At 42.8% G+C, this 25,735-nt stretch overlaps 2 protein-coding genes across 5 annotated transcripts in view; one reads left to right on the plus strand and one right to left on the minus strand.

Annotated features, from left to right (window-relative positions):
- Positions 1-3,143, minus strand: part of BLOC1S6 (biogenesis of lysosomal organelles complex 1 subunit 6) — a 77,363-nt gene extending 74,220 nt beyond the window's left edge. Inside the window, exon 1 of the mRNA XM_010339505.3 lies at positions 2,539-3,143. The gene's annotated coding sequence lies outside the window, so the exon portion shown is untranslated. The remainder of the gene's footprint in view (positions 1-2,538) is intronic.
- Positions 3,144-3,216: 73 nt separating this feature from the next.
- Positions 3,217-25,735, plus strand: part of SLC30A4 (solute carrier family 30 member 4) — a 37,574-nt gene continuing 15,055 nt past the window's right edge. The window contains exons 1-3 of one of the 4 annotated variants that reach the window (XM_039469455.2): positions 3,217-3,396; positions 3,536-4,040; positions 13,549-13,695. In XM_039469455.2, the coding sequence (XP_039325389.1) occupies positions 3,650-4,040; positions 13,549-13,695 (538 nt within the window). In that variant the 5' untranslated portion in view covers positions 3,217-3,396; positions 3,536-3,649. Of the gene's footprint in view, positions 3,397-3,440; positions 4,041-13,548; positions 13,696-25,735 lie in introns of those variants that run through there. The other 3 variants (XM_003928900.4, XM_010339507.3, XM_039469454.2) reach the window with 3 other exon arrangements.

Genomic DNA, 25,735 nt, shown 5'->3' on the forward strand with positions numbered 1-25,735 from the left:
GAGGGAGGGAGGGGAGGAGAAAAGAGAGAAAGAGAGGGAAAGGGAGGGAAAGGAAGGGAAAAGGAAAGAAAGGGAGGGGAAGGGAGGGGAAAGGAAGGAAAAGGAAAGCTGAGATAGGCTGAAAGCTATGCCTTCTCTTTTCTCTTCTTGCCTCAGTGTCCTAGTAGCTGGGATTACAGGCACTTGCCACCTCATCCGGCTAATTTTTGTATTTTTAATAGAGACAGGGTTGCACCATGTTGGCCAGACTGGTCTCAAGCTCCTGACCTCAGGTGATCCACCTGCCTTGGCCTCCCAAAGTGCTGGGATTACAGGCATGAGCCACTGCGCCCAGTGCTATGCCTTTTTTTTAGCCAGGTTGTGAATGCAAACAAAAAGTTCTTTTTGTTTGTTTGGATTTTTTTGTTGGTTTGTTTTAAACCTTTATGGTTTGACTCTGGAAAATAGAAAAGTTCTTGAAGGAAATGAGAAATGCCCAGACCAGCCTGGGCAACAGAGTGAGACCCTGTCTCTATTTAAAAAATAAATAATTTTCTTTTAACAAAAAAAAGAAAAGTTTGAAGCTAACAGAGGTTGGTTCTTGAGGTTTAAGGAAAGAAGCGATCTCCATAACATAAAAATGCAAGGTGAAACAGCAAATGCTGTCAGAGAAACTGCAAGTTGTCCACAGTCTAGCTAAGATAATTAATAGTAACTACACTAAACAGCAGATTTTCAATACAGGGGAAACAGCCTTCTATTGGAAGAAGATGCCACCTAGGGCTTTCATAGAGAGAAGTTGATCCCTGGCTTCAAAGCTTCAAAGGACAATCTTACTCTCTTGTTAGAGGGTAACTGCAGCCAGTAGCTTTATATTAAAGCCAATGCTCATTTACCATTCTGAAATTTCTAGGGCCCTTAAGAATTATGCTAAATCTATTCTGCCTGTGCTCTATAAGTGGAACAAAACCTGGGTGACAGCATATCTGTTTACTACATCATGGTTTACTGAATATTTAAGCCTACTGAGACCTACTATCCAGAAAAAAAGATTCCTTTCAAGGTATTACTGCTCATTGACAATGTCCCTGGTCAACCAAGAGCTCTGCTGAAGATGTACCAGGAAATTAATGTTGTTTTCATGCTTGCTAACATAACATCCATTTTGCTGCCCATGGAACGAGAATCATTTTGACTTTCAAGTCTTTTTATTTAAGAAGTACATTTCGGCCAGGTGCAGTGGCTTACGCCTGTAAACCCAGCACTTTGGGAGGCCAAGGCAGGTGGATCACCTGAAGTCAGGAGCTCGAGACCAGCCTGGCCAACATGGCAAAACCCCATCTCTACTAAAATGCACAAAATTAACCGGGTGTGGTGGTGGGTGCCTGTAATCCCAGCTACTTGGGAGGCCGAGGCAGGAGAATCACTTGAACCCAGTAGGCAGAGGTTGCAGTGAGCCAAGATCACGCCACAGTACTCCAACCTGGCAATGAGGGCAAAACTCCATCTCAAAAAATAAAAATAAAAATAAAAACAAAAGAAGAAATACATGTTATAAGGTGATAGCTGCCATTTATTCCTCTGATGGACCCAGGCAAAGTAAATTGAAAAAGTTCTGGAAAGGATTCATTATTCCAGATGCCATTAAGAACATTCATGATTCATGGGGAGTCAAAATATCAACATGAACAAAACTTTGTTAGAAGTGGATTCTAACCCTAATAGATGACTTTGAGGGATTCAAGACTTCAATGGAGGAAGTAACTGCAGATATGGTGGAAATATCAAGAGAACTAAAGTGGAGCCTGAAGATGTGACTGAATTGCTGCAATCTCATAAAATTTGAACAGATGAGGAGTTGCTTCTCATAGATGACCAAAGAAAGTGGTTTCTTGAGATACAATCTACTCTTTGTGAAGATACTGTGAACACTGTTGAAATGACAACAAAGGATTTATTCCATAAACTTAGTTGATAAAGCAGAGGCAGAGTTTGAGAAATCTGGATTGACTCCAGTTTTGAAAGCTCCACTGTGGGTAAAATATTATCTACCAGCATCACACTCTGTCAATAACTCTTTCATGAAAACAAAAGTCAATCAATGTAGCAAATGCCATTGTTGTCTTATTTTAAGGAATTGCCACAGCCACCCCAACCTTCAGTAGCCACCACCCAGATCAGTCAGCAGCCATCAACATGGAGCAAAGACCCTCCACTAGCAAAGAATATGACTTGCTAAAGGCCTAGATGATTGTTAGCATGTTTTAGCAGTCATGTATTTTATTTACTTGTTTATTTTAGAGACAGGGTCTCACTCTGTCTCCAGGCTGGGGTGCTGAGGCACAATCATAGCTCACTGTCATCTCGACCTTCTGGGCTCAAGCGACCCTCCTGCCTCAGAGCAATAACAAATGTACATACTCTTTTTCCTCCCTCTCTCCCAATACTATCAATTAAGGTATGCACATTGTTTTAGACATAACGCCATTACGCACTTACTAGACTACATTATAAACGACTGTATGTGCACTGGGACATGAAATATTTGTAAGACCTCACTTTATTGCCATATTGCGGTGTTCTGGAACCAAATTCGCAATTATCGCTGACGTACGCCTGTAGCAGATTTTCTGTGCTTGGGTTTAGTCCACATCGTAAATATCTCGGAGGCAAAAGGAACACGGCAGAGATCACAGAGGACAATACATATTTGCTGAAGAACAGTACAACTGCTGACGACCACAGCCTTGCCTTCTCCAGTTGACTGTGCAGCAAATGTTGCCAATTTGCCAGAGGCAAGCAATTCGAGGAGAGAAAAGCTGCCTTTCCAGTTGGCAAGAAAAGTACTGGGTTTGTCTTCTGCGGAGCACCAGCAACCCAGATCCCGACCCGAGATTCCTGAGACCCACTTTTGGTGGACGAACTCCTAGCAGCAAACGCCCAGCCCCCGGTGTGACCCTCCGACCGCACTTGCCTCCCAGCTTGAAGAGGTGGAAGGGGCGGCCCGGACTCCCCTCAGCTCGCCAGTGAGTGCCCGCCGAGCGGAAGCGGCGCAGGAGCCCCTAAGCCAGTCTCGGGGCGAGGGGCGGGGCAGGGCGGGCCGTACGCCCCCTCCCCTCGCTGGCGCCCCAGCCCTGCGCGCCGGGCCTGCGTGTCCTCGCGCCGACCCCTCCCTCGCGCGCCTCGGCGGGCGCACGCGCGTGGCCTCGCGCAGGGCGGGGAGAGGCGGTGGCTCTGGGCGTCCCGCCCCGAACCTGTCAGACCCGGGGAGCCGGCCTCCAGCTGCGGGCGCGGCGGGCGCGACAGGCGCGAGCACGACCCCGCTCTCCCGCGGCCCCGGGTGGAGAAGCGCAAGCCGGCCTCGCCTAGCCGGCCGGGGGCGGGGAGATGAGCTGCGGCCTCGCGGCAGCGCCCCAGGTATTAAATAGATGCGCCGCCCCCTCGCGGAGCCCTGGCGAAGCCTCGGGGCCGACCTTGCGACCCGCAGCCCGCGGCTTCGGAACTTGGAGGACAGGGTTGGGCGCCTTTAATTTATAACGTGTTTCGTTTTCCACAGGATGGGGAGGGACGCGCGGCACTGCCCTCGAGAACTGGCACTCCGGTGAAGTAGGCGCCGCCGGCCGTCCGCCTCCCGCCAGCCGTTCCGCGCCGCGGCCGCTCAGCCTCTGCCATGGCCGGCTCCGGCGCGTGGAAGCGCCTCAAATCTCTGCTGAGGAAGGATGACGCGCCGCTGTTTTTAAATGACACCAGCGCCTTTGACTTCTCGGATGAGGCGGGGGACGAGGGGCTTTCTCGGTTCAACAAACTTCGAGTTGTGGTGGCCGATGATGGTTCCGAAGCCCCGGAAAGGCCTGTTAACGGGGCGCACCGAACCCTCCAGGCCGACGATGATTCCTTGCTGGACCAGGACCTACCTTTGACCAACAGTCAGCTGAGTTTGAAGGTGGACGCCTGTGACAACTGCAGCAGACAGAGAGAGAGACTGAAGCAGAGAAAGGTGAAAACCAGGTTGACCATTGCTGCCGTTCTTTACTTGCTTTTCATGATTGGAGAACTTGTAGGTGAGTTGTGTTGCCAACTCACTTTCCCTTTACCTTTCCTCGAGTCTTTGTCAAGCTGTAGTTACACAGGCTTTGAGGTTTAAACCATCTTTTCAGGAAGTTTGTATTTATGAAGACACTGATCTCATGTGAAAAGTCCACACGATTCCAAAGTGCAGCTCAATCTAAGTACAACATAAACACCCCGAGATAACTTTTTCTTTTTTTTTTTTATTACTACTCCAGAGATAACTTTGACTTTGTCTTCTAGTTCTTCAAACACTGTCATCTACCGTAAAGTTAAGGACGTTATCTTCATTATATCATGTAACTTCCTCTTTTTACAAAATTCTGATAAAATACCAGGTTAATTTTTGCAGCGTTTAAAATAGTAAATGATCGTAAATTACTTAGGATCATAGAATTTTACAGTATGAAAGGACCTTACTGAACACCTGCTCTCCACCTCCTTTTTTTTTTTTTTCTTTTTTTTTTTTTTTTTTCCTTTTACATGTAAGGATTTCCAGGGCACAAACAGGTGAAATAAGTTGTGAGGGCCACTTAGGGAGTTAATGGAAGAGCCACATCTACAGTCCCAGCATTTTTTCCTCTACATTTGACCTAAGTGGTTTCTTTTATACTATTACCTTTTGTGTTTATAGCCCAGAGTTCTGAAAAATTAACTACCAACTAACATGAAATTTTTTCATTATAAGGAGGGCCTGAAATGAACCAGGGGGCTCCACCAAAGTTCTATAAACCTGGTTTTCTTTTTCATTTTTTAATTATATAAACAATCCGTTTTCAATATAAGATACATTCTTAGTTTAGAGGTTATTTTCAGTTACATCAGTGTAACTACTAACTTCTCAATGACAGTTTACAAAGTGACATTAAAAGGAGATGATTCTCCCATGTTATCTCTTAATGATGAACCATGACAAAAACAAATGGCAGCCCAGATTTAAGATGCTTGACTAGACGGTGCTATGTAGGAAAAATTATATACATTTCCTACCCCATTTCATAACATTTCTCGCCAGGTTCACTTCAGCCATGCTCGCCTTTTTCCTCCTCCAACTCACAAAGCTCTTTTTGCCCCTAAGGCATTCAAAGTGGATGGTCTCTCTATCTCAGTGGCTTTCACACATTTTTTGACTTCACTATAGTAAGAAATACACCTCACATTGTGACTCATGTAGGCCTGCATGCATACATATATATGTGAATACACAGAGGTCACGTGTATAAATATACATAAAACTGAAACAAAATTTTTTCTTCATGTGATGTATCCTAATAGTTTTTCAATTGTGGTCCCAGCTTACTAAATGAATTTCATGGTTTACTGCAGTAAGTCAGGGCCTATAGTTTGAAAAACACTGCTTTACATAGCCTGCCTTTCCCAAATCTTTTCTTGGCCGATTTTTTGTCATTCGGTGTCTTATTTAAAAAGACACCCTGGCCGGGCGTGGTGGCTCACACCTGCAATCCCAGCACTTTGGGAGGCTGATGTGGGTGGATCACCTGAGGTCAGTAGTTTGAGACCAGCCTGGCCAACATGGTGAAACCTCGTCTGTACTAAAAAATTTTAAAAAATAAAAAATAAAAAAAAACTAGCTGGGGGTGGTGGCAGGTGCCTGTAATCCCAGCTACCCAGGAGGCTGAGGCAGGAGAATCCCTTGAACTGGGAGGTGGAGGTTGCACTGAGCCGAGATCGAGCCATTGCAGTCCAGCCTGCACAGCAGGAGTGAAGCTCCAACACACAAAAAAAGAAAACAGCCACAACTAAATATTTAGAATGTTACACGGAATTAAATTGTATACAATAGAGCATTTATTTAAGTGTGTTCAAAGTGCTTACAAATAAAGCATCTTCAACCTCACATGAGGTTAAGAGGAAAGCAGCCTGGCCAATGTGGTGAAACCCGGTCTCAACTAAAAATACAAAAATTAGCCAGTGCAGTGGCATGTGCCTGTAGTCCCAGCTTACTGGGGTGACTGAGACTGATAATTGCTTGAACCTGGGAGGTAGAGGTTGCAGTGAATGAAGATCGTTCCACTGCACTTCAGCCTGGGCGACAGAGTGTGACTCTGTCTCATAAAAAAGAAAGAAAGAAAAATAAATAAAGCATCTTATGTAGGAAGTATAGAATAATAAAAAATGAAGCAATTTGGCTGGGCACAGTGACTCACACCTGTAATCCTAGCACATTTGGGAGGCTGAGGTGGGCAGATCACTTGAGGTCAGGAGTTCAAGAGCAGCCTGGCCAACATGGTAAAACCCTATTTCTACTAAAAATACAAAAATTACCCTGAAATTGCTTGAACCCAGAAGACAGGTTGCAGTGAGCCGAGATCGGGCCACTGCACTCCAGCCTGGGCAACAGAGTGAGATTACATCTTAAAAAGAAAAGGAGCAATTTGGCCAGGTGTAGGAAGTATCTTATGTAGGAAGTATAGAGTAATAAAAAATGAAGCAGTGTGGCTGGGTGCAGTGGCTCATGCCTGTTAATACCAGCGCTTTGGGAGACTGAGGATTGCTTGAGCTCAGGAGTTCAAGACCAGCTTGGGGAACATGGTAAAACCCTCTCTTTACCAAAAATAGCAAAACTTAGCCTGGTGTGGTGGTATGTGTCTGTGGTCCTAGCTCCTCTGGAGGCTGAGGTGGCAGGATTGGTTGAGCCCAGGGGGCAGAGGTTGCAGTGAGCAGAGATCCAGCTACTGCACTCCCCCGTGGGTGAGTGTGAGACTCTGTCTCAAAAAGAAGGGGAAAAAAATGAAGTAATTTAACGATCTGAGATACATTGATTGGCTTTGCCACTTAACTTGCTCTGAGACCTTGGTCAAGATCCATTCTTTCCTTCTCTTTGGAAGTATATTTTGAATACTTACACTGTGTGCCACATGTTCTGAATATACAGTGGACAACAAAACTATTATGATCCCTACTATCTGGAGAATTTAATCCAATGGAAGAGACAGACATTAAACATGTAAGTAAACTTAAAATTTAGATGGTCCTAAGTGTTAGAAAAAAAACAAGGTAGTGTAAGACATAGTAACCAGTAGGACATAGTTTATGAACGAACCAGGTATATTTAAGCCAAAAAAAAAGAATAGGAGTTACCCAAACAGAGTGAGAGAGTTTTCTGAGAGAAGAAAACAGCATGTACCAACGTCCTAAAGCCTTCAATTCTTCAAAAGGAATTAGAAGGCCAGTTTGGCTTCAGTGTGTAACCATGAGGGAAGAGGCAGGAGGAAGAGATCAGGCAGGTCCTGGTAGGCCATGTTAAATGAATGTAGTTTCATTTTAAATGCAGTGGAAACCAGTTAAAGGTTTTAAGCAGGAGAGTGACAAAATGGGATTTACCTTTTTGAATGATTGCTCTGGCTGTTATATGAAGAATGGATTGGAGGGCATATTCTTGGAAGCAAGAATATGAGTCTGTGTTTAGAAGAGAGGTCAAGCTGGAGAGAGATATGTATGTAATGCCATAGGAATGGGTAAAATTACCTGGAGAACCCAAGTCCCAAGGAACTCCAATTTTAGAAGTCAGGCAGAGGGAAGAAGGTGTTCCAAAAAAATTTTTAAAGGGTATTTCAAAGTGGAAATAAACAGGTTGAAACTGTTGAGAGGTCTAATTAGAACTAAAACATCCTTTGGATTTGGTAGCAGAGTTATAACTGCATTTTTATTGAAAATGAAAATGCTTGATTGAGAGTGAATATAAACTTCCAGCTAAGGATGGCAAATGGAACTTATGCATTTAATTTTTCTCATTCCTGATGCTTCTCTTATACAATAAAGGTTTTTTTTGTTTTGTTTTTTTGTTTTTTTGTTTTTAATGGAGTTTCACTATGCAACCCAGGCTGGGGTGCAGTGGTGCTTTCTCAGCTCACTGCAGCCTCTGCCTCCTGGGTTCAAGCGATTCTTCTGCCTTAGCCTCCTGAGTAGCTGGGACTACAGATGTGCACCACCATGCCCAGTTAATTTTTTGTAGTTTTAGTAGAGATGGGTTTCACCCTGTTGGCCAGGCTGGTCTTCAACTCCTGACCTCAAGTGATCCGCTCACCTTGGCCTCCCAACATTCTGGGATTACAGGTGTGGGCCACCACAACTGGCCTCTTATACAACAGAATTTTTTTTAGGAACATATAAATTCATACACATGGGGAAATCTGAAGAGGAGAAGATAGCAACAAAAATTTCAGAAACTGGAAAGGAAACAAATACGACTTAGTAGATCCAAGAAAGCAAACATGTAAGCCAGCAGTGGGGAAGGCTGAAAACCATCCCAGTTTACACTACAGCAGTGATTCTCAAGCTTTACTGTCCATCAGAATCACAGAGAACTTCTTAAAACACAAGATCCCAGGGGATGCTGACACTGCTAATTCAGGAACTATATTTGAGAACTACTGTACTAGAAAATCCTAAGTAGGCTCCAGATTGGTTGTACCAGGTACCTCTGGAAGTGTGGGTGAAGAAGGCAGCTAAAACAAGGAAAGCTAGTTAAACCTGTTTAAGAGCCAGTCAGATATAATAGTAAAATTATATAATTAATATACTCAGAGATAAGAGAAGATCATGTATCCATGAAGCAAGAACAGACTGCTTTAAAATAGAAAGTCAGGGTGGCCACAGTAGCTCATCCCTATAGTCCTAGCACTTTGGGAGGCTGAGGCAGGAGGATCACTTTAGCCCAGAAGTTCAAGGCCAGCTGGAGCAACATGGCAAGACCCTGTCTCTACAAAAAAGAAAGAAAAATAGTAGGACAGGCCGGGCGCGGTGGCTCAAGCCTGTAATCCCAGCACTTTGGGAGGCCGAGGCGGGTGGATCACGAGGTCGAGAGATCGAGATCAACCATGGTCAACATGGTGAAACCCCGTCTCTACTAAAAATACAAAAAATTAGCTGGGCATGGTGGTGCGTGCCTATAATCCCAGCTACTCAGGAGGCTGAGGCAGGAGAATTGCCTGAACCCAGGAGGCGGAGGTTGCGGTGAGCCGAGATCGCGCCATTGCACTCCAGCCTGGGTAACAAGAGCGAAACTCCGTCTCAAAAAAAAAAAAAAAGAAAAAAAGAAAAATAGTAGGACATGGTGGTGCCTACCTGTGGTCCCACCTACTTAGGAGGCTAAGGTGGGAGGATCACTTGAGGCCAGGCAGCCGAGGTTGCAGTGAGCCAAGTGTTGGTGCAGTTGCACTCCAGCCTGGGGGACAGAGCAAGACCCTGTATCAGAAAAATAAAATGCAGAATAAAGAAAAGAACTTTTGCACATTAAAAACATACAGTTGAGGGCCAGGCACCATGGCTCATGCTTATAATCCCAGCATTTGGGGAGGCCAAAGTGGACAGATCACGAGGTCAAGAGTTCAAGACCAGCCTGGCCAACATGGTGAAACCCCATCTCTACTAAGAATACAAAAATTAGCCGGGCATGGTGTCCTGTAATCCCAGCTACTTGGAAGTCTGAGGCAGGAGAATCGCTTGAACCCAGAAGGCAGGAGGGTGTAATGAGCTGAGATCGAGCCACTGCACTCCAGTCTGGACAACAGAGCAAGACCCTGAATTAAGGTACTCTGTCACAGAGTTTAGCAAAAAGATGTGTAATTGTAGAGAAAGGGCAAAAACAATTTTGAGGCCAGGTGCGGTGGTTCTCTCCTGTAATCCTGGCACTTTGGGAGGCCAAGGCAGGCAGATCACTTGAGGTCAGGGGTTCAAGATCAGCCTGGCCAACATGGCAAAAACCCATCTCTACTAAAAATACAAAAATTAGCTGGGCATGGTGGCACATGCCTGCAGTCTCAGCTACATTGGAGGCTGAGGCAGGAGAATTGCTTCACCCCAGGAGGCGGAGGTTGCAGTGAGCCAAGATCGTCCCACTCCACTCCAACCTGGATGACAGAAAAAAAAAAAAATATTTAGAATGTCAGTCTAAACTCCAAATAATAGGAAGGAGTTTGAGAAAGAGAGAAAGCAAAGGTGATGAAATAACACTATAGTTTATAGTTTAGGAAGTTTTCCCATAACCGGAGGATACACATTTCTAAATTGAAAGAGCAAATTAGGGGAAAAGAGATCCACACCAAGGTAGTCATTGTGAAACTTCAGAACACAGGGAATACATCATTATCTACCTCAGGTAGTTGCAGTATTAAATATTGTCTCTGATTTTTGAAAAGCATGGGAAGACAGGGGCTGTTCATACAGAGCAAGTTCCAAGTGTCCAGTCAAATAAAAACATCCTTGCACGTCCTTCAGGGAACTACCAGACAGGTCAAATAATGACAGTTCTCTGGGAATGGGGCATTGCAAGAGCACCAAACTCATTTTGCGTCCTCCAGTGGCTGCCAACCTGAGGCTTTCATTATGATTGTGGCCTGTTGGTTTTCAAGGCTACCATAGAGCTGGGGAACAACAGATGGGTACAGTGCAAATTAAAACACCACAGAGATAACTGTTAGCTTACTGAGAATCAGCTATTTTTCTTGAATAAGTGCTATGCTATGTATAAGCTTTTGTCTAATTTCCAAAGTTCTGAAAAAGACAATTTTGACAATTTTCCTCCATGTTGTAATTCTTTTTGTGAAGATGATGTTCAGAGGTCCTTACTTTTTTTGTTGTTGTTGTTGTTGTTGATGTCACTGACATGTAGCTTTTTAAATTTAGGTTAACTAAAATTAAATAATTAAGCCTGGGCAACATAGCAAGACCTTGTCTCTTAAAAACAATGATAAAAAGATTAGCTGAGCATGGTGATTCATGCCTATAGTCCCAGCTACTCAGGAAGCTGAGGTGAGGATTACATGAACACGGGAGGTTGAGGTTACAGTAAGCTATGATCATATCACTGCACTCCTGCCTAGGTGGCAGAGCAAGACCCTGACTCTTTAAAAAAAAAAAAAAAAAAAAAAAACTTTAATTAATTAATTAAATTCCTTAGTTTTACTATCCATTTTTCTTTTTCTTTATCATTTATTATTTTGGAAGGGATGGAGTTTCACCATGTTATCCAGGCTGGTCTCAGAACTCCTGAGCTCAGGTGATCTGCCTGCCCTCAGCCTCCCAAAGTGTTGGGATTACAGGTGTGAGCCACCATATCTGGCCCCATTTTTCTTTTTTTTTTTCTTTTTTTTTTAGTCAAGGTCTCACTCTGTCACCCAGGCTGGAGTGCATTGGTGCCATTATAGCTTACTGCAGCCTCAGTCTCCTGGGCTTAAGCAATCCTCCCACCTCAGCCTCCCAAACAGCTGGGATTATAGGCATAAGCCACAGTGCCGCAGCCTTGCTAGCCATTTTTCAAATGCTGAAAAGCCACATGTGACTAGTGGCTACAGCTTTGGACAGCATAGATACAGAACATTTCTTTTTTTTCTTTTTTTTTGAGACAGAGTCTTGCTGTGTCACCCAGGCTGGAGTGCAGTGGAGCAATCTCCGCTCACTGCAACCTCTGCCTCCCATGCTCAAGGGATTCTCCTGCCTCAGCTTCTGATTACAGGCACATGCCACCATGCCCAGCTAATTTTTGTATTTTTAGTAGAGACAGGGTTTTTCCATGTTGTTTAGGCTGGTCTTGAACTCTTGACCTTGAGACCCACCCACCTCAGCCTCCCAAAGTGCTGGGATTACAGGCATGAGCCACTGCACCCAGCAATACAGAACATTTCTATCATCTGAAAGTTCTATTGGACAGAGGTGCTTTAAGGAATTATCCTATTATAAAATGATGAGTATACTAAAGCTCAAAAAAATTAACTCATTCAGACTTTTTGAGATTGCAAAACTCCATATTGTTTACAACCAGCCTTCTCTCAGTGCTTTGGAGCTTTTTCATGTCAGGGAGTACAAAGAAAATGCTATTTGTGTAGAGCACATTGGGGTAAATGGATGTCACTAACAGATCATCAGCCCCTAGTCTCCTGCTCTCCTGCTGCTGTTGTCTTTACACACTCAGCACATGAATGAGGAGGATCAACAGCTCAGCACACTTACCTGATCATGCAGTTCTGCTGTACGTTATAACAGTGGTTCTTAAAGTGTGATTCCAGGCCGGGCGCAGTGGCTCAAGCCTATAATCCCAGCAGTCTGGGAGGCCGAGGCGGGTGGATCACGAGGTCAAGAGATCGAGACCATCCTGGTCAACATGGTGAAACCCCGTCTCTACTAAAAAAATACAAAAAATTAGCTGGGCATGGTGGCGCGTGCCTGTAATCCCAGCTACTCAGGAGGCTCAGGCAGGAGAATTGCCTGAACCCAGGAGGCGGAGGTTGCGGTGAGCCAGGATCACGCCATTGCACTCCAGCCTGGGTAACAAAAGTGCAACTCCGTCTCAAAAAAAAAAAAAAAAAAAAAGTGTGGTTCCAAGACCTGAAGCATCAAAGTTACCTGGGAGCATGTTAGCAATGTAATTTCTTAGCTCACATCCCCATCCCAGAGCTACCAAATCAGAAATTCTGGGAATGGGGTTAAGCAGTTTGTAGTTTAACAAGCCCTCCAGGTGATTCCAATACAAATAAAAGCTTGAGTCCTACTGTATTATAATATAAAAAGCTTATTCAATGAATACTGCTATGAAAATTGGTTGTCCTTTATGGACAATACAGATGCACAACCAAAAAAATGTGTTATATATATATATATTAAATGCCTGGAAAATCAATAACAAAAGTTGTATCCTAAGTACCACATTTTGTCCCCCTCTTCAGAGATATTGCTGTCTATATCCAAGTTAATCTGTTAATTTTTATATTGAATACATTTATACATTTATATTGAAAACATACATTTTGTAGGTTTCCTCAGTTTAATTTTATGTTCAAAAGCTCCTCAACAAGTGAACATCCTCTTCAGCTTTGTTTTAATATTTAGATATTATGGTTATTAATTCAGTGTCAAATAGTAGAATTAGTAAGTTGAGCAAAAGCTTCAGTGCCAAGACAGAGAATCTGTCTTTATATGTTCGCCTTGTGGTTCTTAAATTTTTAAAAATCATTGACTCCTCACAGAATGTGACTAGAAATGGATATTATGGCTGGGCACAGTGGCTCACACCTATAATCCCAGCACTTTGGAAGGCCAAGGCAGACGGATCATTTGAAGTCAGGGCTTCAAGACCAGGCTGGCCAACATGGTGAAACCCCGTCTCTACAAAAAATACAAAAATTAGCCAGATATGGTGCGCAGCTACTCAGGAGGCTGAGGCAGAAGAATCACTTGAACCCAGAGTGCAGAGGTTGCAGTAAGCCGAGATCACACCACTGCACCCTGCCTGAGCAATGGAGTGAGACTCTGTCTCAAAAAAAAAAAAAAAAAGGAAAAAAGAAATGGATATTCTCATGAGAAAAATATACCTATATCTAATGTTTTGAATAAAATTTCAAAATATGTTGATTTAATTGTAATGGGATAAAGATTTAGTTAGAAGTTCATGTTTTGTAGGATATTGCATATCCTACAATCTAGTTTGTTTATTTTTTTAAAAAATTAACTTGTTCCTTTTTTCCTCCTACTTGTAATTCTAAGGTGGATACATTGCAAATAGCCTAGCAATCATGACAGATGCACTTCATATGTTAACTGACCTAAGCGCCATCATACTCACCCTGCTTGCTTTGTGGCTATCATCAAAATCACCAACTAAAAGATTCACCTTTGGATTTCATCGCTTAGGTAGGTAATTGGGGTTTCTTTTGCTTTATAATATTTTATAGTAAAACCACAATGAACTATAACTTGATTAACTGAACTCGTTCCAGTGATACCTTGTTTGGACAAAGCAGATGAAAATAGATAAACAAGATTTATTTAAAAAACATCTCTTTCAGGGTACATTCAGCCCAGTCAGCCAAACAGTTTATACATATAAAATTATATGATAATCATTAATCTTCAAACATTGCTCCCTGTGTCCTGAAGATACCATCAGAAGAAAGTTTACTTTCAGTTTATTGATCAAAGCAAAACGACATGGGTTTAACCCATTAGTGAGCATTAGCTTTTCCCTTTTACTACAGGCATTTTAGCCAACGCTACCATAGCTTAGATTTTAAGAGCTATCATTTGTATTGTTAAAACGCATGCGCTAAATGAAGAGACCTCCCCCGAAACAGGCTTTGTGTGAGCAACATGGCTGTTTATTCACCTGCGTGCAGGCGGGCTGAGGCTGAAAAGGGAATCAGCGAAGGGTGATGGGATAGGAGTTGGGGTTTTTTTTTTTTGAGAGTCTTGGTTTGTCGCCAGGCGCCAGGCTGGAGTGCAGTGGTGCTATCTTAGCTCACTGCAACCTCTGCCTCCTGCGTTCAAACAATTCTCCAGCCTCAGCCTCTCGAGTAGCTAGGACCGCAGGCACGTGCTACCACACCCACCTAATTTTTGTGTTTTTTAATAGAGACAGGATTTCACCATGGTCTCGATCTGTTAACCTCATGATCCACCCACCTCGGCCTCCCAAAGTGTTGGGATTACAGGCGTGAGCCACTGTGCCCAGCCAGGAGTTAGCTTTATAGGTTTGGAGTGGGCAGTGGAAAGTTACAGTTTAGGGCAGTTTTTTGCAAGCTGGAAGGGGATCATAGGGTGTGGAGTCAGGCGGTTAACCAAGGTCAGTTAAAAACTTCAGTAGCCTCATCAATTAAGATGGGAATAAGGAAGAATAGAGAATGTCTCAAAATTGAGTAGGCACTGAAGGGGTTGATGGTTTCTTCCTCTTTTCATGGTCTTTCAGTTACTTTAGCTTTTCCAGGAACTCATCTGGAGTGTCCCTGCAGCTCACAGAGGTTAACATGGCGTCCATGGCACAGTCAGTCAGCCTAAAAGACCTTACATGTATACTGTATACCAGGGGTCCCCAAACTACCGCCCGCGGGCCACATGCAGCCCCCTGAGGCCATTTATCCGGCCCCCGTCGCACTTCAGGAAGGGACACCTCTTTCATTGGTGGTCAGTGAGCACAGCATCCACATCCTGTGCTCCTCCAGTACTGTATGTGGCCGTGTCGCAAAGCGCGGCGTCGCTCACATAGAGTACTACTTCCGGTGACGTGGGACGCACGCGTCACGGGCTCCAGAAGAAGCGCGTCATATGACGCACATCCGGTCTGCAGCTGCGGCATCCCACATCACCGGAAGCAGTGTGAAATAACAGCAGAAGTAGGAAGAAAGGCAAAGCACTATAACCATTACTACACAGTACAATGGTCCCCATAATCCCCCAAATGTACAACAACATAATGGCCCCTATAACCTCCCTTTGCCCAAAAGTCTCCCCCCATATTACTACACACCATGTTTCCTCTATTATAAGACCCTGTCTTATATTAATTTTACCCCCAAAAGATGGGGCCTGTCTTATTTTTAGGAGGCATCTTATAATAGGGGAAACATGCAGCAGTGGGCTTCCCACAGAAGAGGCCCACCGCTGCTGCAGATGTCCAGGGCGCTGTATACACAGTGTCACAGGCTGATCACCGCCATCCCTGTATACAGCGCTGGAGGCGGTGCTGGGCCTGTGACACGGTATACCGCTGTCTGGGATAGTGGAGGCAGCAGCACGGGCTGTGAAGGGTGTCACACCTTGCATAGTCCGGCCCTCCAATGGTCTGAGGGACAGTGAACTGGCCCCCTGTGTAAAAAGTTTGGGGACCCCTGCTGTATACTATGTGGCTGAACTTGACTGCAGCCATTGCATCAATGTAATACTGCAAATGCACACATTTGTCTTTGCCTGTTTTGAACAAATATTAATGTTTAATTATGAAGAGTTGAAATCATACATTGCTGTATACACAGCTGTTCTTACTGTATTACTGTTTTTAAACTTTTTGCTTATTTTGAAAATATGTATAAAATAATTACCTGAACTATTATATGAAGTGCCATTCACCCAGGTGTCAGACCCAAACGTAGAACCAAAAAGTTGACATTTAAGTAGTTTCAGCAAAACTTGCCTCAAAGAACTAGAGTTAACATCTGATAATTTCATTTTGTAGGGACACTAATGTTCCTGGCTAAAATATCAATCAATTCCTCATCTTCTTTGTTATTTTTTAGCTTAAAAAATTTTTAACTCAGCCTGTCGGACTTCTTTTTGTTTGTTTCTTTACCTATATTTTCTTTGTATTTGTTTTAGTTTCTGTTTTTAAGATAGAGTCTTGCTCTGTTGCCCAAGTGCAGTGGTATGATCTCACCTCACTGCAACCTCTGCTTGCTAAGCTCAAGAGATCTTCCCACCTCAGCCTTCCAAGTAGCTGGGACCATAGGCCTGTACCAGCATGCCCAGCTAATTTTTGTATTTTTTTGTAGAGACAGGGTCTACCTACAAGGGGGTCATCCCTTGTCCAGACTGATGTCAAACTCCTGCGCTCAAGCCATCTTTCTGCCTTGGCCTCCCAAAATGCTGGGATTTCAGGTGTGAGCCACAATGACTGACCCACAGCATCTAGGAGTTCTTATTTGTGACTGGGTCTTCTGGTGCAAAACTTGGCAATATACCTAAATGGTGATATTCCAAGTAGCTATCCAGGTCATCAGGTTGGAAATTATCTAGCATCCCTACCCCTCAGCACTCTACGCTACTGTACGAAAGAACTAAAACCCCAAGTGAAGTTTTTCTTTTGTTAAGCTACTGCACAATGCATGTGAATGTGTTCCTGCTCGGACTCAGTCACTCACACCTGTAATCCCAGCACTTTGGGAGGCCAAGGTGGGTGGATCACCTGAGGTCAGGACTTCAAGACCAGCCTGGCCAACATGGTGAAACCCCATCTCTACTAAAAATACAAAAATTAGCTGGGCATGGTGGCACGCACCTGTAATTCCAGTTACTTGGGAGGCTGAAGCAGGAGAATTGCTTGAACCTGGGAGGTAGAGGTTGCGGTGAGCCATGATTGTACCACTGCATTCCAGCCTGGGCTGCAGAGTGAAACTCTGTCTCCAAAATAAAAAAGCATTCCTAAAAGAAACCCCACTGCTTCTCAATATATTTTATAGTTGTTTGTTTACTGGTTGCCTTGGGATTTTTAAACAGCTTCAAAGTTATTTTTAAACATTAATTATTTTTGTGATTTAAACACCTGGAGTTAAGATCTAAAATGTAAACATCATCATGGAATGGGAATTTTTTTTTTTTTTTTTTTGAGACGGAGTTTCACTCTTATTACCCAGGCTGGAGTGCAATGGCGCGATCTCGGCTCACCACAACCTCCGCCTCCTGGGTTCAGGCAATTCTCCTGCCTCAGCCTCCTGAGTAGCTGGGATTACAGGCACGTGCCACCATGCCCAGCTAATTTTTTGTATTTTTAGTAGAGACGGGGTTTCACCATGTTGACCAGGATGGTCTCGATCTCTCGACCTCGTGATCCACCCGCCTCAGCCTCCCAAAGTGCTGGGATTACAGGCTTGAGCCACCGCGCCCGGCTGGGAATTTTTTTTAACACTGTTTGAGAGACTACATTCATATAGTCCTGTGGTTCTTAACCTCTCTTAGGTTATAAACCCCTTGGAATTCTGATGAAAGCAGTGAAACTCTCCCTCAGAAATATGCAATAACAGAACATAGAAGGTGCTACACATTTAAGTTAAGAACCCATAAAAATGAAAATTCTATTACATATTAAAGAAGTAGTTAGTGTTTGCTCTACATAGTTACTTTTCTTCTTCATAAATAAGTACTATGTAAAAATGAGAGAAAATAGAACTGACTGGTCCTATGTGTCTCTGGAATTTTCTTTCTTTCTTTCTCTCTTTCTTTCTTTTTTTTTTTTTTTTTTTTTTTTTTTGAGATGGAGTCTTACTCTGTCACCCAGGCTGGAGTGCAGTGGCACAATCTTGGCTCACTGCAACCTCCTCCTCTTGGGTTCAAGTGATTCTATTGCCTCAGCCTCCCGAGTAGCTAGGATTACAGGCACATGCCACCACACTATTTTTTCTGTATTTTTAGTAGAGATGGTGTTTAACCATGTTGGCCAGGTTGTTCTCAAACTCCTGACTTCAGGTGATCTGCCCACCTCAACCTCCCAAAATGTTGGAATTACGGATGTGAGCCACTGTGCCCAGCTGTCTCTGGAATTTTCTATAGAAAATTAAATCTTTCCCTTTCCTTAAAAGTACTATGTTCTAAGAAGGTAGACTAGACAGCAGCATTTGATTCCTGTCTCTCTGACAGTTCATTAAAATAAAAACATAGAGGTACCAAAACACCAAAGAGAATTACATGATTGGGTTACCAATATATGAATTTCCAGAATTTTTTAGAAGCTGGAAAGTAGATAGAAGTGTGTTGAAGGAGAGAATAAGCCAAAAGGCAACGTGTAGAACATTCTCTGAACTAGGAACTAGATCAGCCCAATAGATCTTAAGGCTTAGGGACAGAGATGAGCAGAAATTAGAATTGGGGCTGAAAAGAGGGAAGATTAATTGAATGACTATCAGTGGGAAGCCATTCCTAGTGGTCACCATGCCCCTACCTCCCTTCTTACTCCTACCTCTACTCAGGCAGCTTGCATTTTCCCTGAAGTAAAACGCCAGATAGTTCGTCTAGAAAGAAATGGAACAAAATGTTTGGGGCAAACTAAGAATTAGTTTAGATATTGATGTTCCAAAATAAGTCTTATTTTTATTAGAATTCAGAGTTCTGCCACCTTATATCCTGATTCTCCACTTGCTCACCCTAAAGGAATACAGTTGTCCTACTTTACCCTGCCCTACACCTCATATTAATTACCATTTTAGGCTGGGCATGGTGGCTTATGCCTGCAATCCCAGCATTGTGGGAGACTGAGGCAGGAGAATCCCTTGAGTCCAGAAGTTCAGGACCAGCCTGGGCAACATAGGAAGACTATGTCACTACCAAAAAATATTATTTCAATTCATTTCTGGTTTATCATTACAGGATTTCCTTTTCACAAAAGATAGTTTCCTTATCCTTCTACCCTAAGTATGAATAGACAACCAAGAATTCCAGCATATGTGAAAAAACAGCAGCATGAACTAAAATAACCAAAACTAAAGTAACAGAAAAATTAACCCTAAAGAAAAGAGAGATAACTTAAAGAACCAGGAGAGGCTGGGCACAGTGTATAAATAATCCTTGCATTTTTGGGGAGGCCAAGGATCACTTGAAGCCAGGAGTTTGAGACCAGCCTGGCCAACATGGCAGGGCCCAGGAGTTCAAGACTAACTCCTGGGCCCTATTTCTACTAAAAATACAAAACTTAGCTAGACGTGGTGGTGCCTACCTACCTGTAATACCAGCTACTCTGAAGGCTGAAACACGAGAATCACTTGAGCTCAGGAGGCAAAGGTTGCAGTGAGCCAAGATGGAGCCACTGCACTTCAGGCTGGGCAAAAGAGTGAGACAATGACCCCCTACCAAAAAAGAAAAAAGAACCAGGAGAAAAGTTTTTAACTATATTATATGCTCAGCATAATGAAACAATAAAACATTTTGGAAAAATAAATATAAGAGATAGCTCTTTCAAATTAAAATAATTCCTGAAATTGATTATTTATTTATTTATGTAAACCACTTCTTTTTTGTTTGTTTGTTTGTTTTTTTTTTTTTTTTTTTTTTGAGACGGAGTTTCGCTCTTGTTACCCAGGCTGGAATGCAATGGCGCGATCTCGGCTCACCGCAACCTCCGCCTCCTGGGTTCAGGCAATTCTCCTGCCTCAGCCTCCTAAGTAGCTGGGATTACAGGCACGTGCCACCATGCCCAGCTAATTTTTTATATTTTTAGTAGAGACGGGGTTTCACCATGTTGACCAGGATGGTCTCGATCTCTCGACCTCGTGATCCACCCGCCTCGGCCTCCCAAAGTGCTGGGATTACAGGCTTGAGCCACCGCGCCCGGCTGTTTGTTTGTTTTTGAGACAGTCTCTCTCTTTTGCCCAGGCTAGAGTGCACTGTCAGGATCTCGACTCACTGCAACCTCTTCCTCCTGGGTTCAAATAATTTTTGTGGCTCAGCCTCTCGAGTACCTGGGACCACAGGCATGTGCCACCACACTGGGCTAATATGTGTGTGTGTGTGTGTGTGTGTGTGTGTGTGTGTGTGTGTATATATATGTATATATATATATATGTATGTATGTAATATATGTATGCATATATATATTACATATATATATGTTTACTTTAGTAGAGATGGGGTTTCACCATGTTGGCCAGGCTGGTCTTGAACTCCTGGCCTCAAGTGATCCACCCGCCTCAGCCTGCCAAAGTGCTGGGATTACAGGCATCAGCCACTGCACCCAACCATTCCTGAAATTTAGAAATGTTTTATTTTTTTGAGACAGGGTCTCACTCTGTTGCCCAGGCTGGAGCTGGAGTGCAGTGGCACTATCATAGCTTACTGCAACCTCAAACTCCTGGGCTCAAGGGATCCTCCCACCTCAACTTCTTAAGTAGTTGGGACTACAGGCACAAGCCACTGGGCCCTGCTAATTTTTTTTTTTTTTTTTTTTTTTTGAGTAGAGATGGAGTCTCACTTTTTTGCCCAGGTTGGTCTCGAACTCCTGGGCCCAGGTGTTTTTTTCTGCCGTAGCCTTCCAGAGTGCTGAGATAAGAGGCATGAGCCACTGTGCCAGGCCAAAATTTTTATTTTTAACAGAAGGCCTAGGCTGGGTGCAGTGGCTCATGCCTGTAATCCTAGCACCTTTGGAAGGCTGAAGTGGGAGGATTGCATGAAGCCAGGAGTCCAAGACCAGGCTGGGCAACCAAGTGAGAGCTCGTCTTCTACAAAAATTTAAAAATTAGCTAGATGTGGTGTTATGTTTCTGTAGTCCCAGCAGCTCAGGAAAGCCGAAGCAAGAGGATTGCTTGAATCCAGTAGTGTAAAGCTGCAGACCTATGATTGCGCCACTGCACTCCAGCCTCAGCAACAAAGCAAGGTCCATCTCTTTAAAAAAAATAAAAATTTTTAAAAACCTCACCCCTGTAATCCTAGCACTTTGGGAAGGCAAAGCAGAAGGATCGCTTGAGGCCAGGAGTTGAAGACCAGCCTGGGCAATATGGCAAAACCCGTCTCTATCAAAAAATACAAAAATTAGCTGAGCGAAGTAGCACATGCTATAGCCCCAGGTACTCAGGAGGCTGAGGCTGATGGTTTGAGCCCGGGTAGTGGAGGTTGCAGTGAGCTGAGATCACATTATTGCAACCCAGCTTCAGTGACAGACCAGGCCCCAATCTAGGAAGTCCAAAGCCTTACTATTAAGAACCTCAGAAAAATAGAACTTAAAAAATAAAAAGAAGTAACTACTTAATATGTGTGGTATTTCTTTTTGAGGTATGGAACATGTTCTGGAATTAGTAGCGATAATGGCTATACAACTTTGTACATGTACACTTTAAAATGGTAAATTTTGTTACATGAATTTTATCTTAATTTTTTAAAGTCATCTAAAAAAAATGAAAGGGAGTGAATTGTTAAAGGTATAGATAGATGGGTGTTTCCAGAGCTAAGGAGATACTCAAGCTTCACACTGAAACTTTTGGGATCTTCTTTCTATTTTGTATTCTAAAATATTATGAGGACATATCTAGATATAGACCTTATTTTAGTTACTCTACTCTTTGAAGTAATGGTGGAGATTTAGAAGAAAAAAACTTAAATTTGCTTGAGGAAGATTCAAAAGACAACAAACATACCTATAATTTGATGGATAAAGCTGTAAGCCAAAGCAGTTGGTGTCCTAAGTTCCACAGTACCATTGCTTCATGAGTAATCTCTTGAAGTTCTATGGGGAGAGATATGTTTGCATTTGAACACATTTAAGCAGGATAGCTCTTGTGACCTCTAATTCCAGACTTGGAGACTCAGGTCCTGAAGAACTTTATAGAGGGAATCCCACAAGAAACTTGGTTTGTTACCATTGTTGTTGAATTTTGTTTTGTTCTGATGGCGTTTGGGGGTGGGACAGGGATGAGTTTTTTCTCTGTTTTGTAAATATGCAAAACGTGGCAAAAGTCAAATTTTATTTTATTTATTTTTTTATTTGAAAATGGGTCTTACTCTGTTGCCCAGGCTGGAGTGTAGTGGCGTGATCTCAGCCTCCTGCAGCCTTGACCTCCCAGGCTCAAACTATCCTCCCACCTCAGCCTCTCTAGTAGCTGGGACCACGGGCATGCACCACCATGCCTGGCCATCTTTTGTATTTTTTGTATAGACTAGATTTTGCCATGTTTCCCAGGCTATTTTTGAACTCCTGGGCTCAAGCAATCCACCCGCCTCAGCCTCCTAAAGTGCTGGTATTACAGGCATAAGCCACCATGCCTGGCCAAAAATTATTTTAAAGAAAAGGTTTACTCAGAAAAGTCTTGTTTCATTCCCTTCCATTCCATCCCCTCCATCCCATTTGGTAAAAGTAGACCCTTTTCATTGGCTTCTGGCCTATTCCTTCTAACACTTCCTTTTGAAAACATAAGCAGATACATATATATGTTCATATCCTGCTTCTCACCACCGTTTTTTATGCAATAGGCATATACTATATACTCAATTCTAGCCTGGAAGCAGTGATTGTATATAGAGTTCCACGTCCAGGAGATCACTTTATAATAGTACATAGAAGCTTCTGGTTTGAAAATGCCAGAGCTCAAAGGAGGAGAACAATCACTTAACTATTCACATAAAAGTAATATTCCCTTGCTACTTTTGAATAAAAATTGAGCACAGGATATTGTCTTGGGATTCTGTATAAGGAAGCATAAAATTATATTTCCTGGAAATTTCTTCTACACTGAGGAAGGAAATTTTACACTCTATCTGACAGTAGTAAATATCAAACCATGGTTTAGCTGTAATTGCTATTTTAGTTGTTACATGGATGTGTTTTCTACTTTAAAAGATCACATTCTCTGTTGGCTTTAAATTGGTTTATATTTATCTATGGACTATTGATTGCAGACTATTCTTTTTTTTTTTAATTTTAAACTTTTTACAATTTTTTAAAAAAGATGAGGTTTCACCTTGTTGGTCAGGCTGGTCTTGAACTCCTGACCTCAGGCAATCCACCCACTTTGGCCTCCAAAGTGCTTAGATTACAGGTGTGAGCATTGATTGTAGACTTTTTTTTTTTGGAAATGGAGTTTTACTCTTGTCGCCCAGGCTGGAATGCAATGGCGCAATCTAGGCTCACCACAACCTCTGCCTCCCAAGTTCAAGTGGTTTCCTGCCTCAGCCTCCCGAGTAGCTGGGATTACAGACATGCACCACCATCCTCAGCTAATTTTGTATTTTTAGTAGACACGGGGTTTCTCCATGTTGGTCAGGCTGGTCTCGAACTGCCAACCTCAGGTAATCCGCCCACCTCAGCCTCCCAAAGTGCTGGGATTACAGAGGATGACAGAGAGGGGCTCCAGTGTTTTTCATGTGAGCCTTGAAAACTCCTAGTTTGGGCAGTTTATTGATGTTTTAAAATATGCAATAAACCTTTTTCATATTTTATAGTACTATCAAAACTTGATAATCATCTATGTTTTCTCCCATTTAATTTTTTCTTTTAGCATTTATTAGCCATTCAAACTGTTTATTCTCTATATATGAAATTCAGGATGTATTTTAGTTTTTATTAGATCATCGACCATAAACATTTATTTGTATTTCAGCTAAATGAAAAGACCTGGCCGGGCGCAGTGGCTCACGCCTATAATCCCAGCACTTTGGGAGGCCGAGGCGGGTGGATCACAAGGTCAGGAGATCGAGACCGTCCTGGTCAACAAGGTGAAACCCCGTCTCTACTAAAAATACAAAAGTTAGCTGGGCATGGTGGTGCGCGCCTGTAGTCCCTGCTACTCGGGAGGCTGAGGCAGGGGAATTGCTTGAACCCAGGAGGCGGAGGTTGCGGTGAGCCGAGATCGCGCCATTGCACTCCAGCCTAGGTAACAAGAGCGAAACTCCGTCTCAAAAAAACAAACAAAAGAAAAGACTTGTGATCTTGTGTCAAATACACATATTCAAAATCATCTTACTCCCTCCTTTCATGCTACAGTTCAGTCAGGTGGAGTGATTTAATTATGTATGTGTGTAGTTAGCTGGCAAAATATATTTTTAAAACTATATTAGGCTTGTTGCAGTGGTTCATGCCTCTAATCCCAGCACTTTGAGAGGCCATGGTGGGCGGATCACCTGAGGTCAGGAGTTTGAAACTACCCTGGCCAACATAGTAAAACACCGTCTCTACTAAAAATACAAAAAAAATTAGCTAGGCCTGGTGGCATGAGCCTGTAATTTCAGCTACTCAGGAGGCTGAGGCAGGAGAATCGCTTGAACCCAGGAGACAGAGATTGCAGTGCGCCAAGTTCTCGCCACTGCACTCCAGCTGGGGCGACAGAGAGAGGCTCTGTCTCAAAACAAACAAACAAACAAACAAAAAAAACTATTAATGAGTTTTGTAGTATTTTCATAAAAAGCTTTTTTTTTTTTTTTTTTTTTTTTTTTTTCTGAGACAGGATCTTGCTCTGTTGCCCAGGCTGAGGTGCAGTGGCATGAATTAAGGCTCACTACAGCCTTGACCTCCTGGGCTCAAGCAGTCCTCCTACTTCAGCCTCCTGAGTAGCTGGAACTATCGGTATGTGCTACCAGGCCTAGTTTGTATTTATTTATTTATTTATTAGAGCTGGGATTTCACCGTGTTTCCCAGGCTGGTCTCAAACTTCTGAGCTCAAGCAATCTGCCCTCCTTAGCCTCCCAAAGTGCTGGGATTACAGGCATGAGCTACCACACCCCACCACTCTTAAAGACTTATTTTTTTATTTTTATTTTTTGATTTTTTTCCAACAATATATTTCTTCATGAAGGCCTATTTTCAAGACTTTTAAATGCTAAATTTCCATTTAGATTGAAATAGAACCATTCAAGTTCCCATAAAGTGGCTGAGGTAGGAGGATTGCTTGAGACAAGGGTTTTAAGACCAACCTAGCCAACATAGTCATACCCTGTCTCTATTATTAAAAAAAAAAAAAAAAATTACCTAAAGCTAATGGAGTGGTAACTTTCACAGAAATCAAGGATTTTAATTGTGAAAGTTTCTGAGTTTCCTTTAAGAAAATGAAATAGTCATCTAATATGTACTTCTTTTGTCTTGGAAAACTTTATTGTAAGTTATGTGATGGAAGACCAACCCAGAACAAGAATGAGAAAATTGGAGCAGGTCATAATTTGGTTGTTGATTGAAAACTTCTCTCTCTCGATCTCCTGACCTTGTGACCTGCCTGTCTCGGCCTCCCAAAGTGCTGGGATTATGATCCACCAAACGCGCCTGACCAGAGCTTCCCTCTCTCTTAAATGGGGTAGAGGGAGGGAGCTGAATCTTGCCTATTTTTATCTGCATTCCATCATGTTCAGAATATTATGAAGGAAAAATTTTTGAACCCTAAGTTAGTCCTATTTATGGTATTTCACTAAAGCATAATGTATTCAAACAAAAGAGCTTTTTATCAGAATAAATTATTATATTTCTACTCTTAGAATTTTTAGTTAGATAGTATTCTTTGTGCTTTATACTTCCACTTATAAATCTCAGCCCTAAAAATCTACTTTGAAGTTTACTTTCTTTTTTTTCTTTTGCATTTGTTACTAATCTATCCTAGAAGACATTTTGGCAGGTGACTAGAATAAAAGACAACAGATCAATATCTTTGCTTTTCACCAAGCGGACCTCATTCTTTATTAATGAGGCACACTCCTTATGAATGACTGGAAAAGGGATATCATTGAT

Source organism: Saimiri boliviensis, chromosome 2, assembly GCF_048565385.1.
Source record: "Saimiri boliviensis isolate mSaiBol1 chromosome 2, mSaiBol1.pri, whole genome shotgun sequence".
NCBI lineage: Eukaryota > Metazoa > Chordata > Mammalia > Primates > Cebidae > Saimiri > Saimiri boliviensis.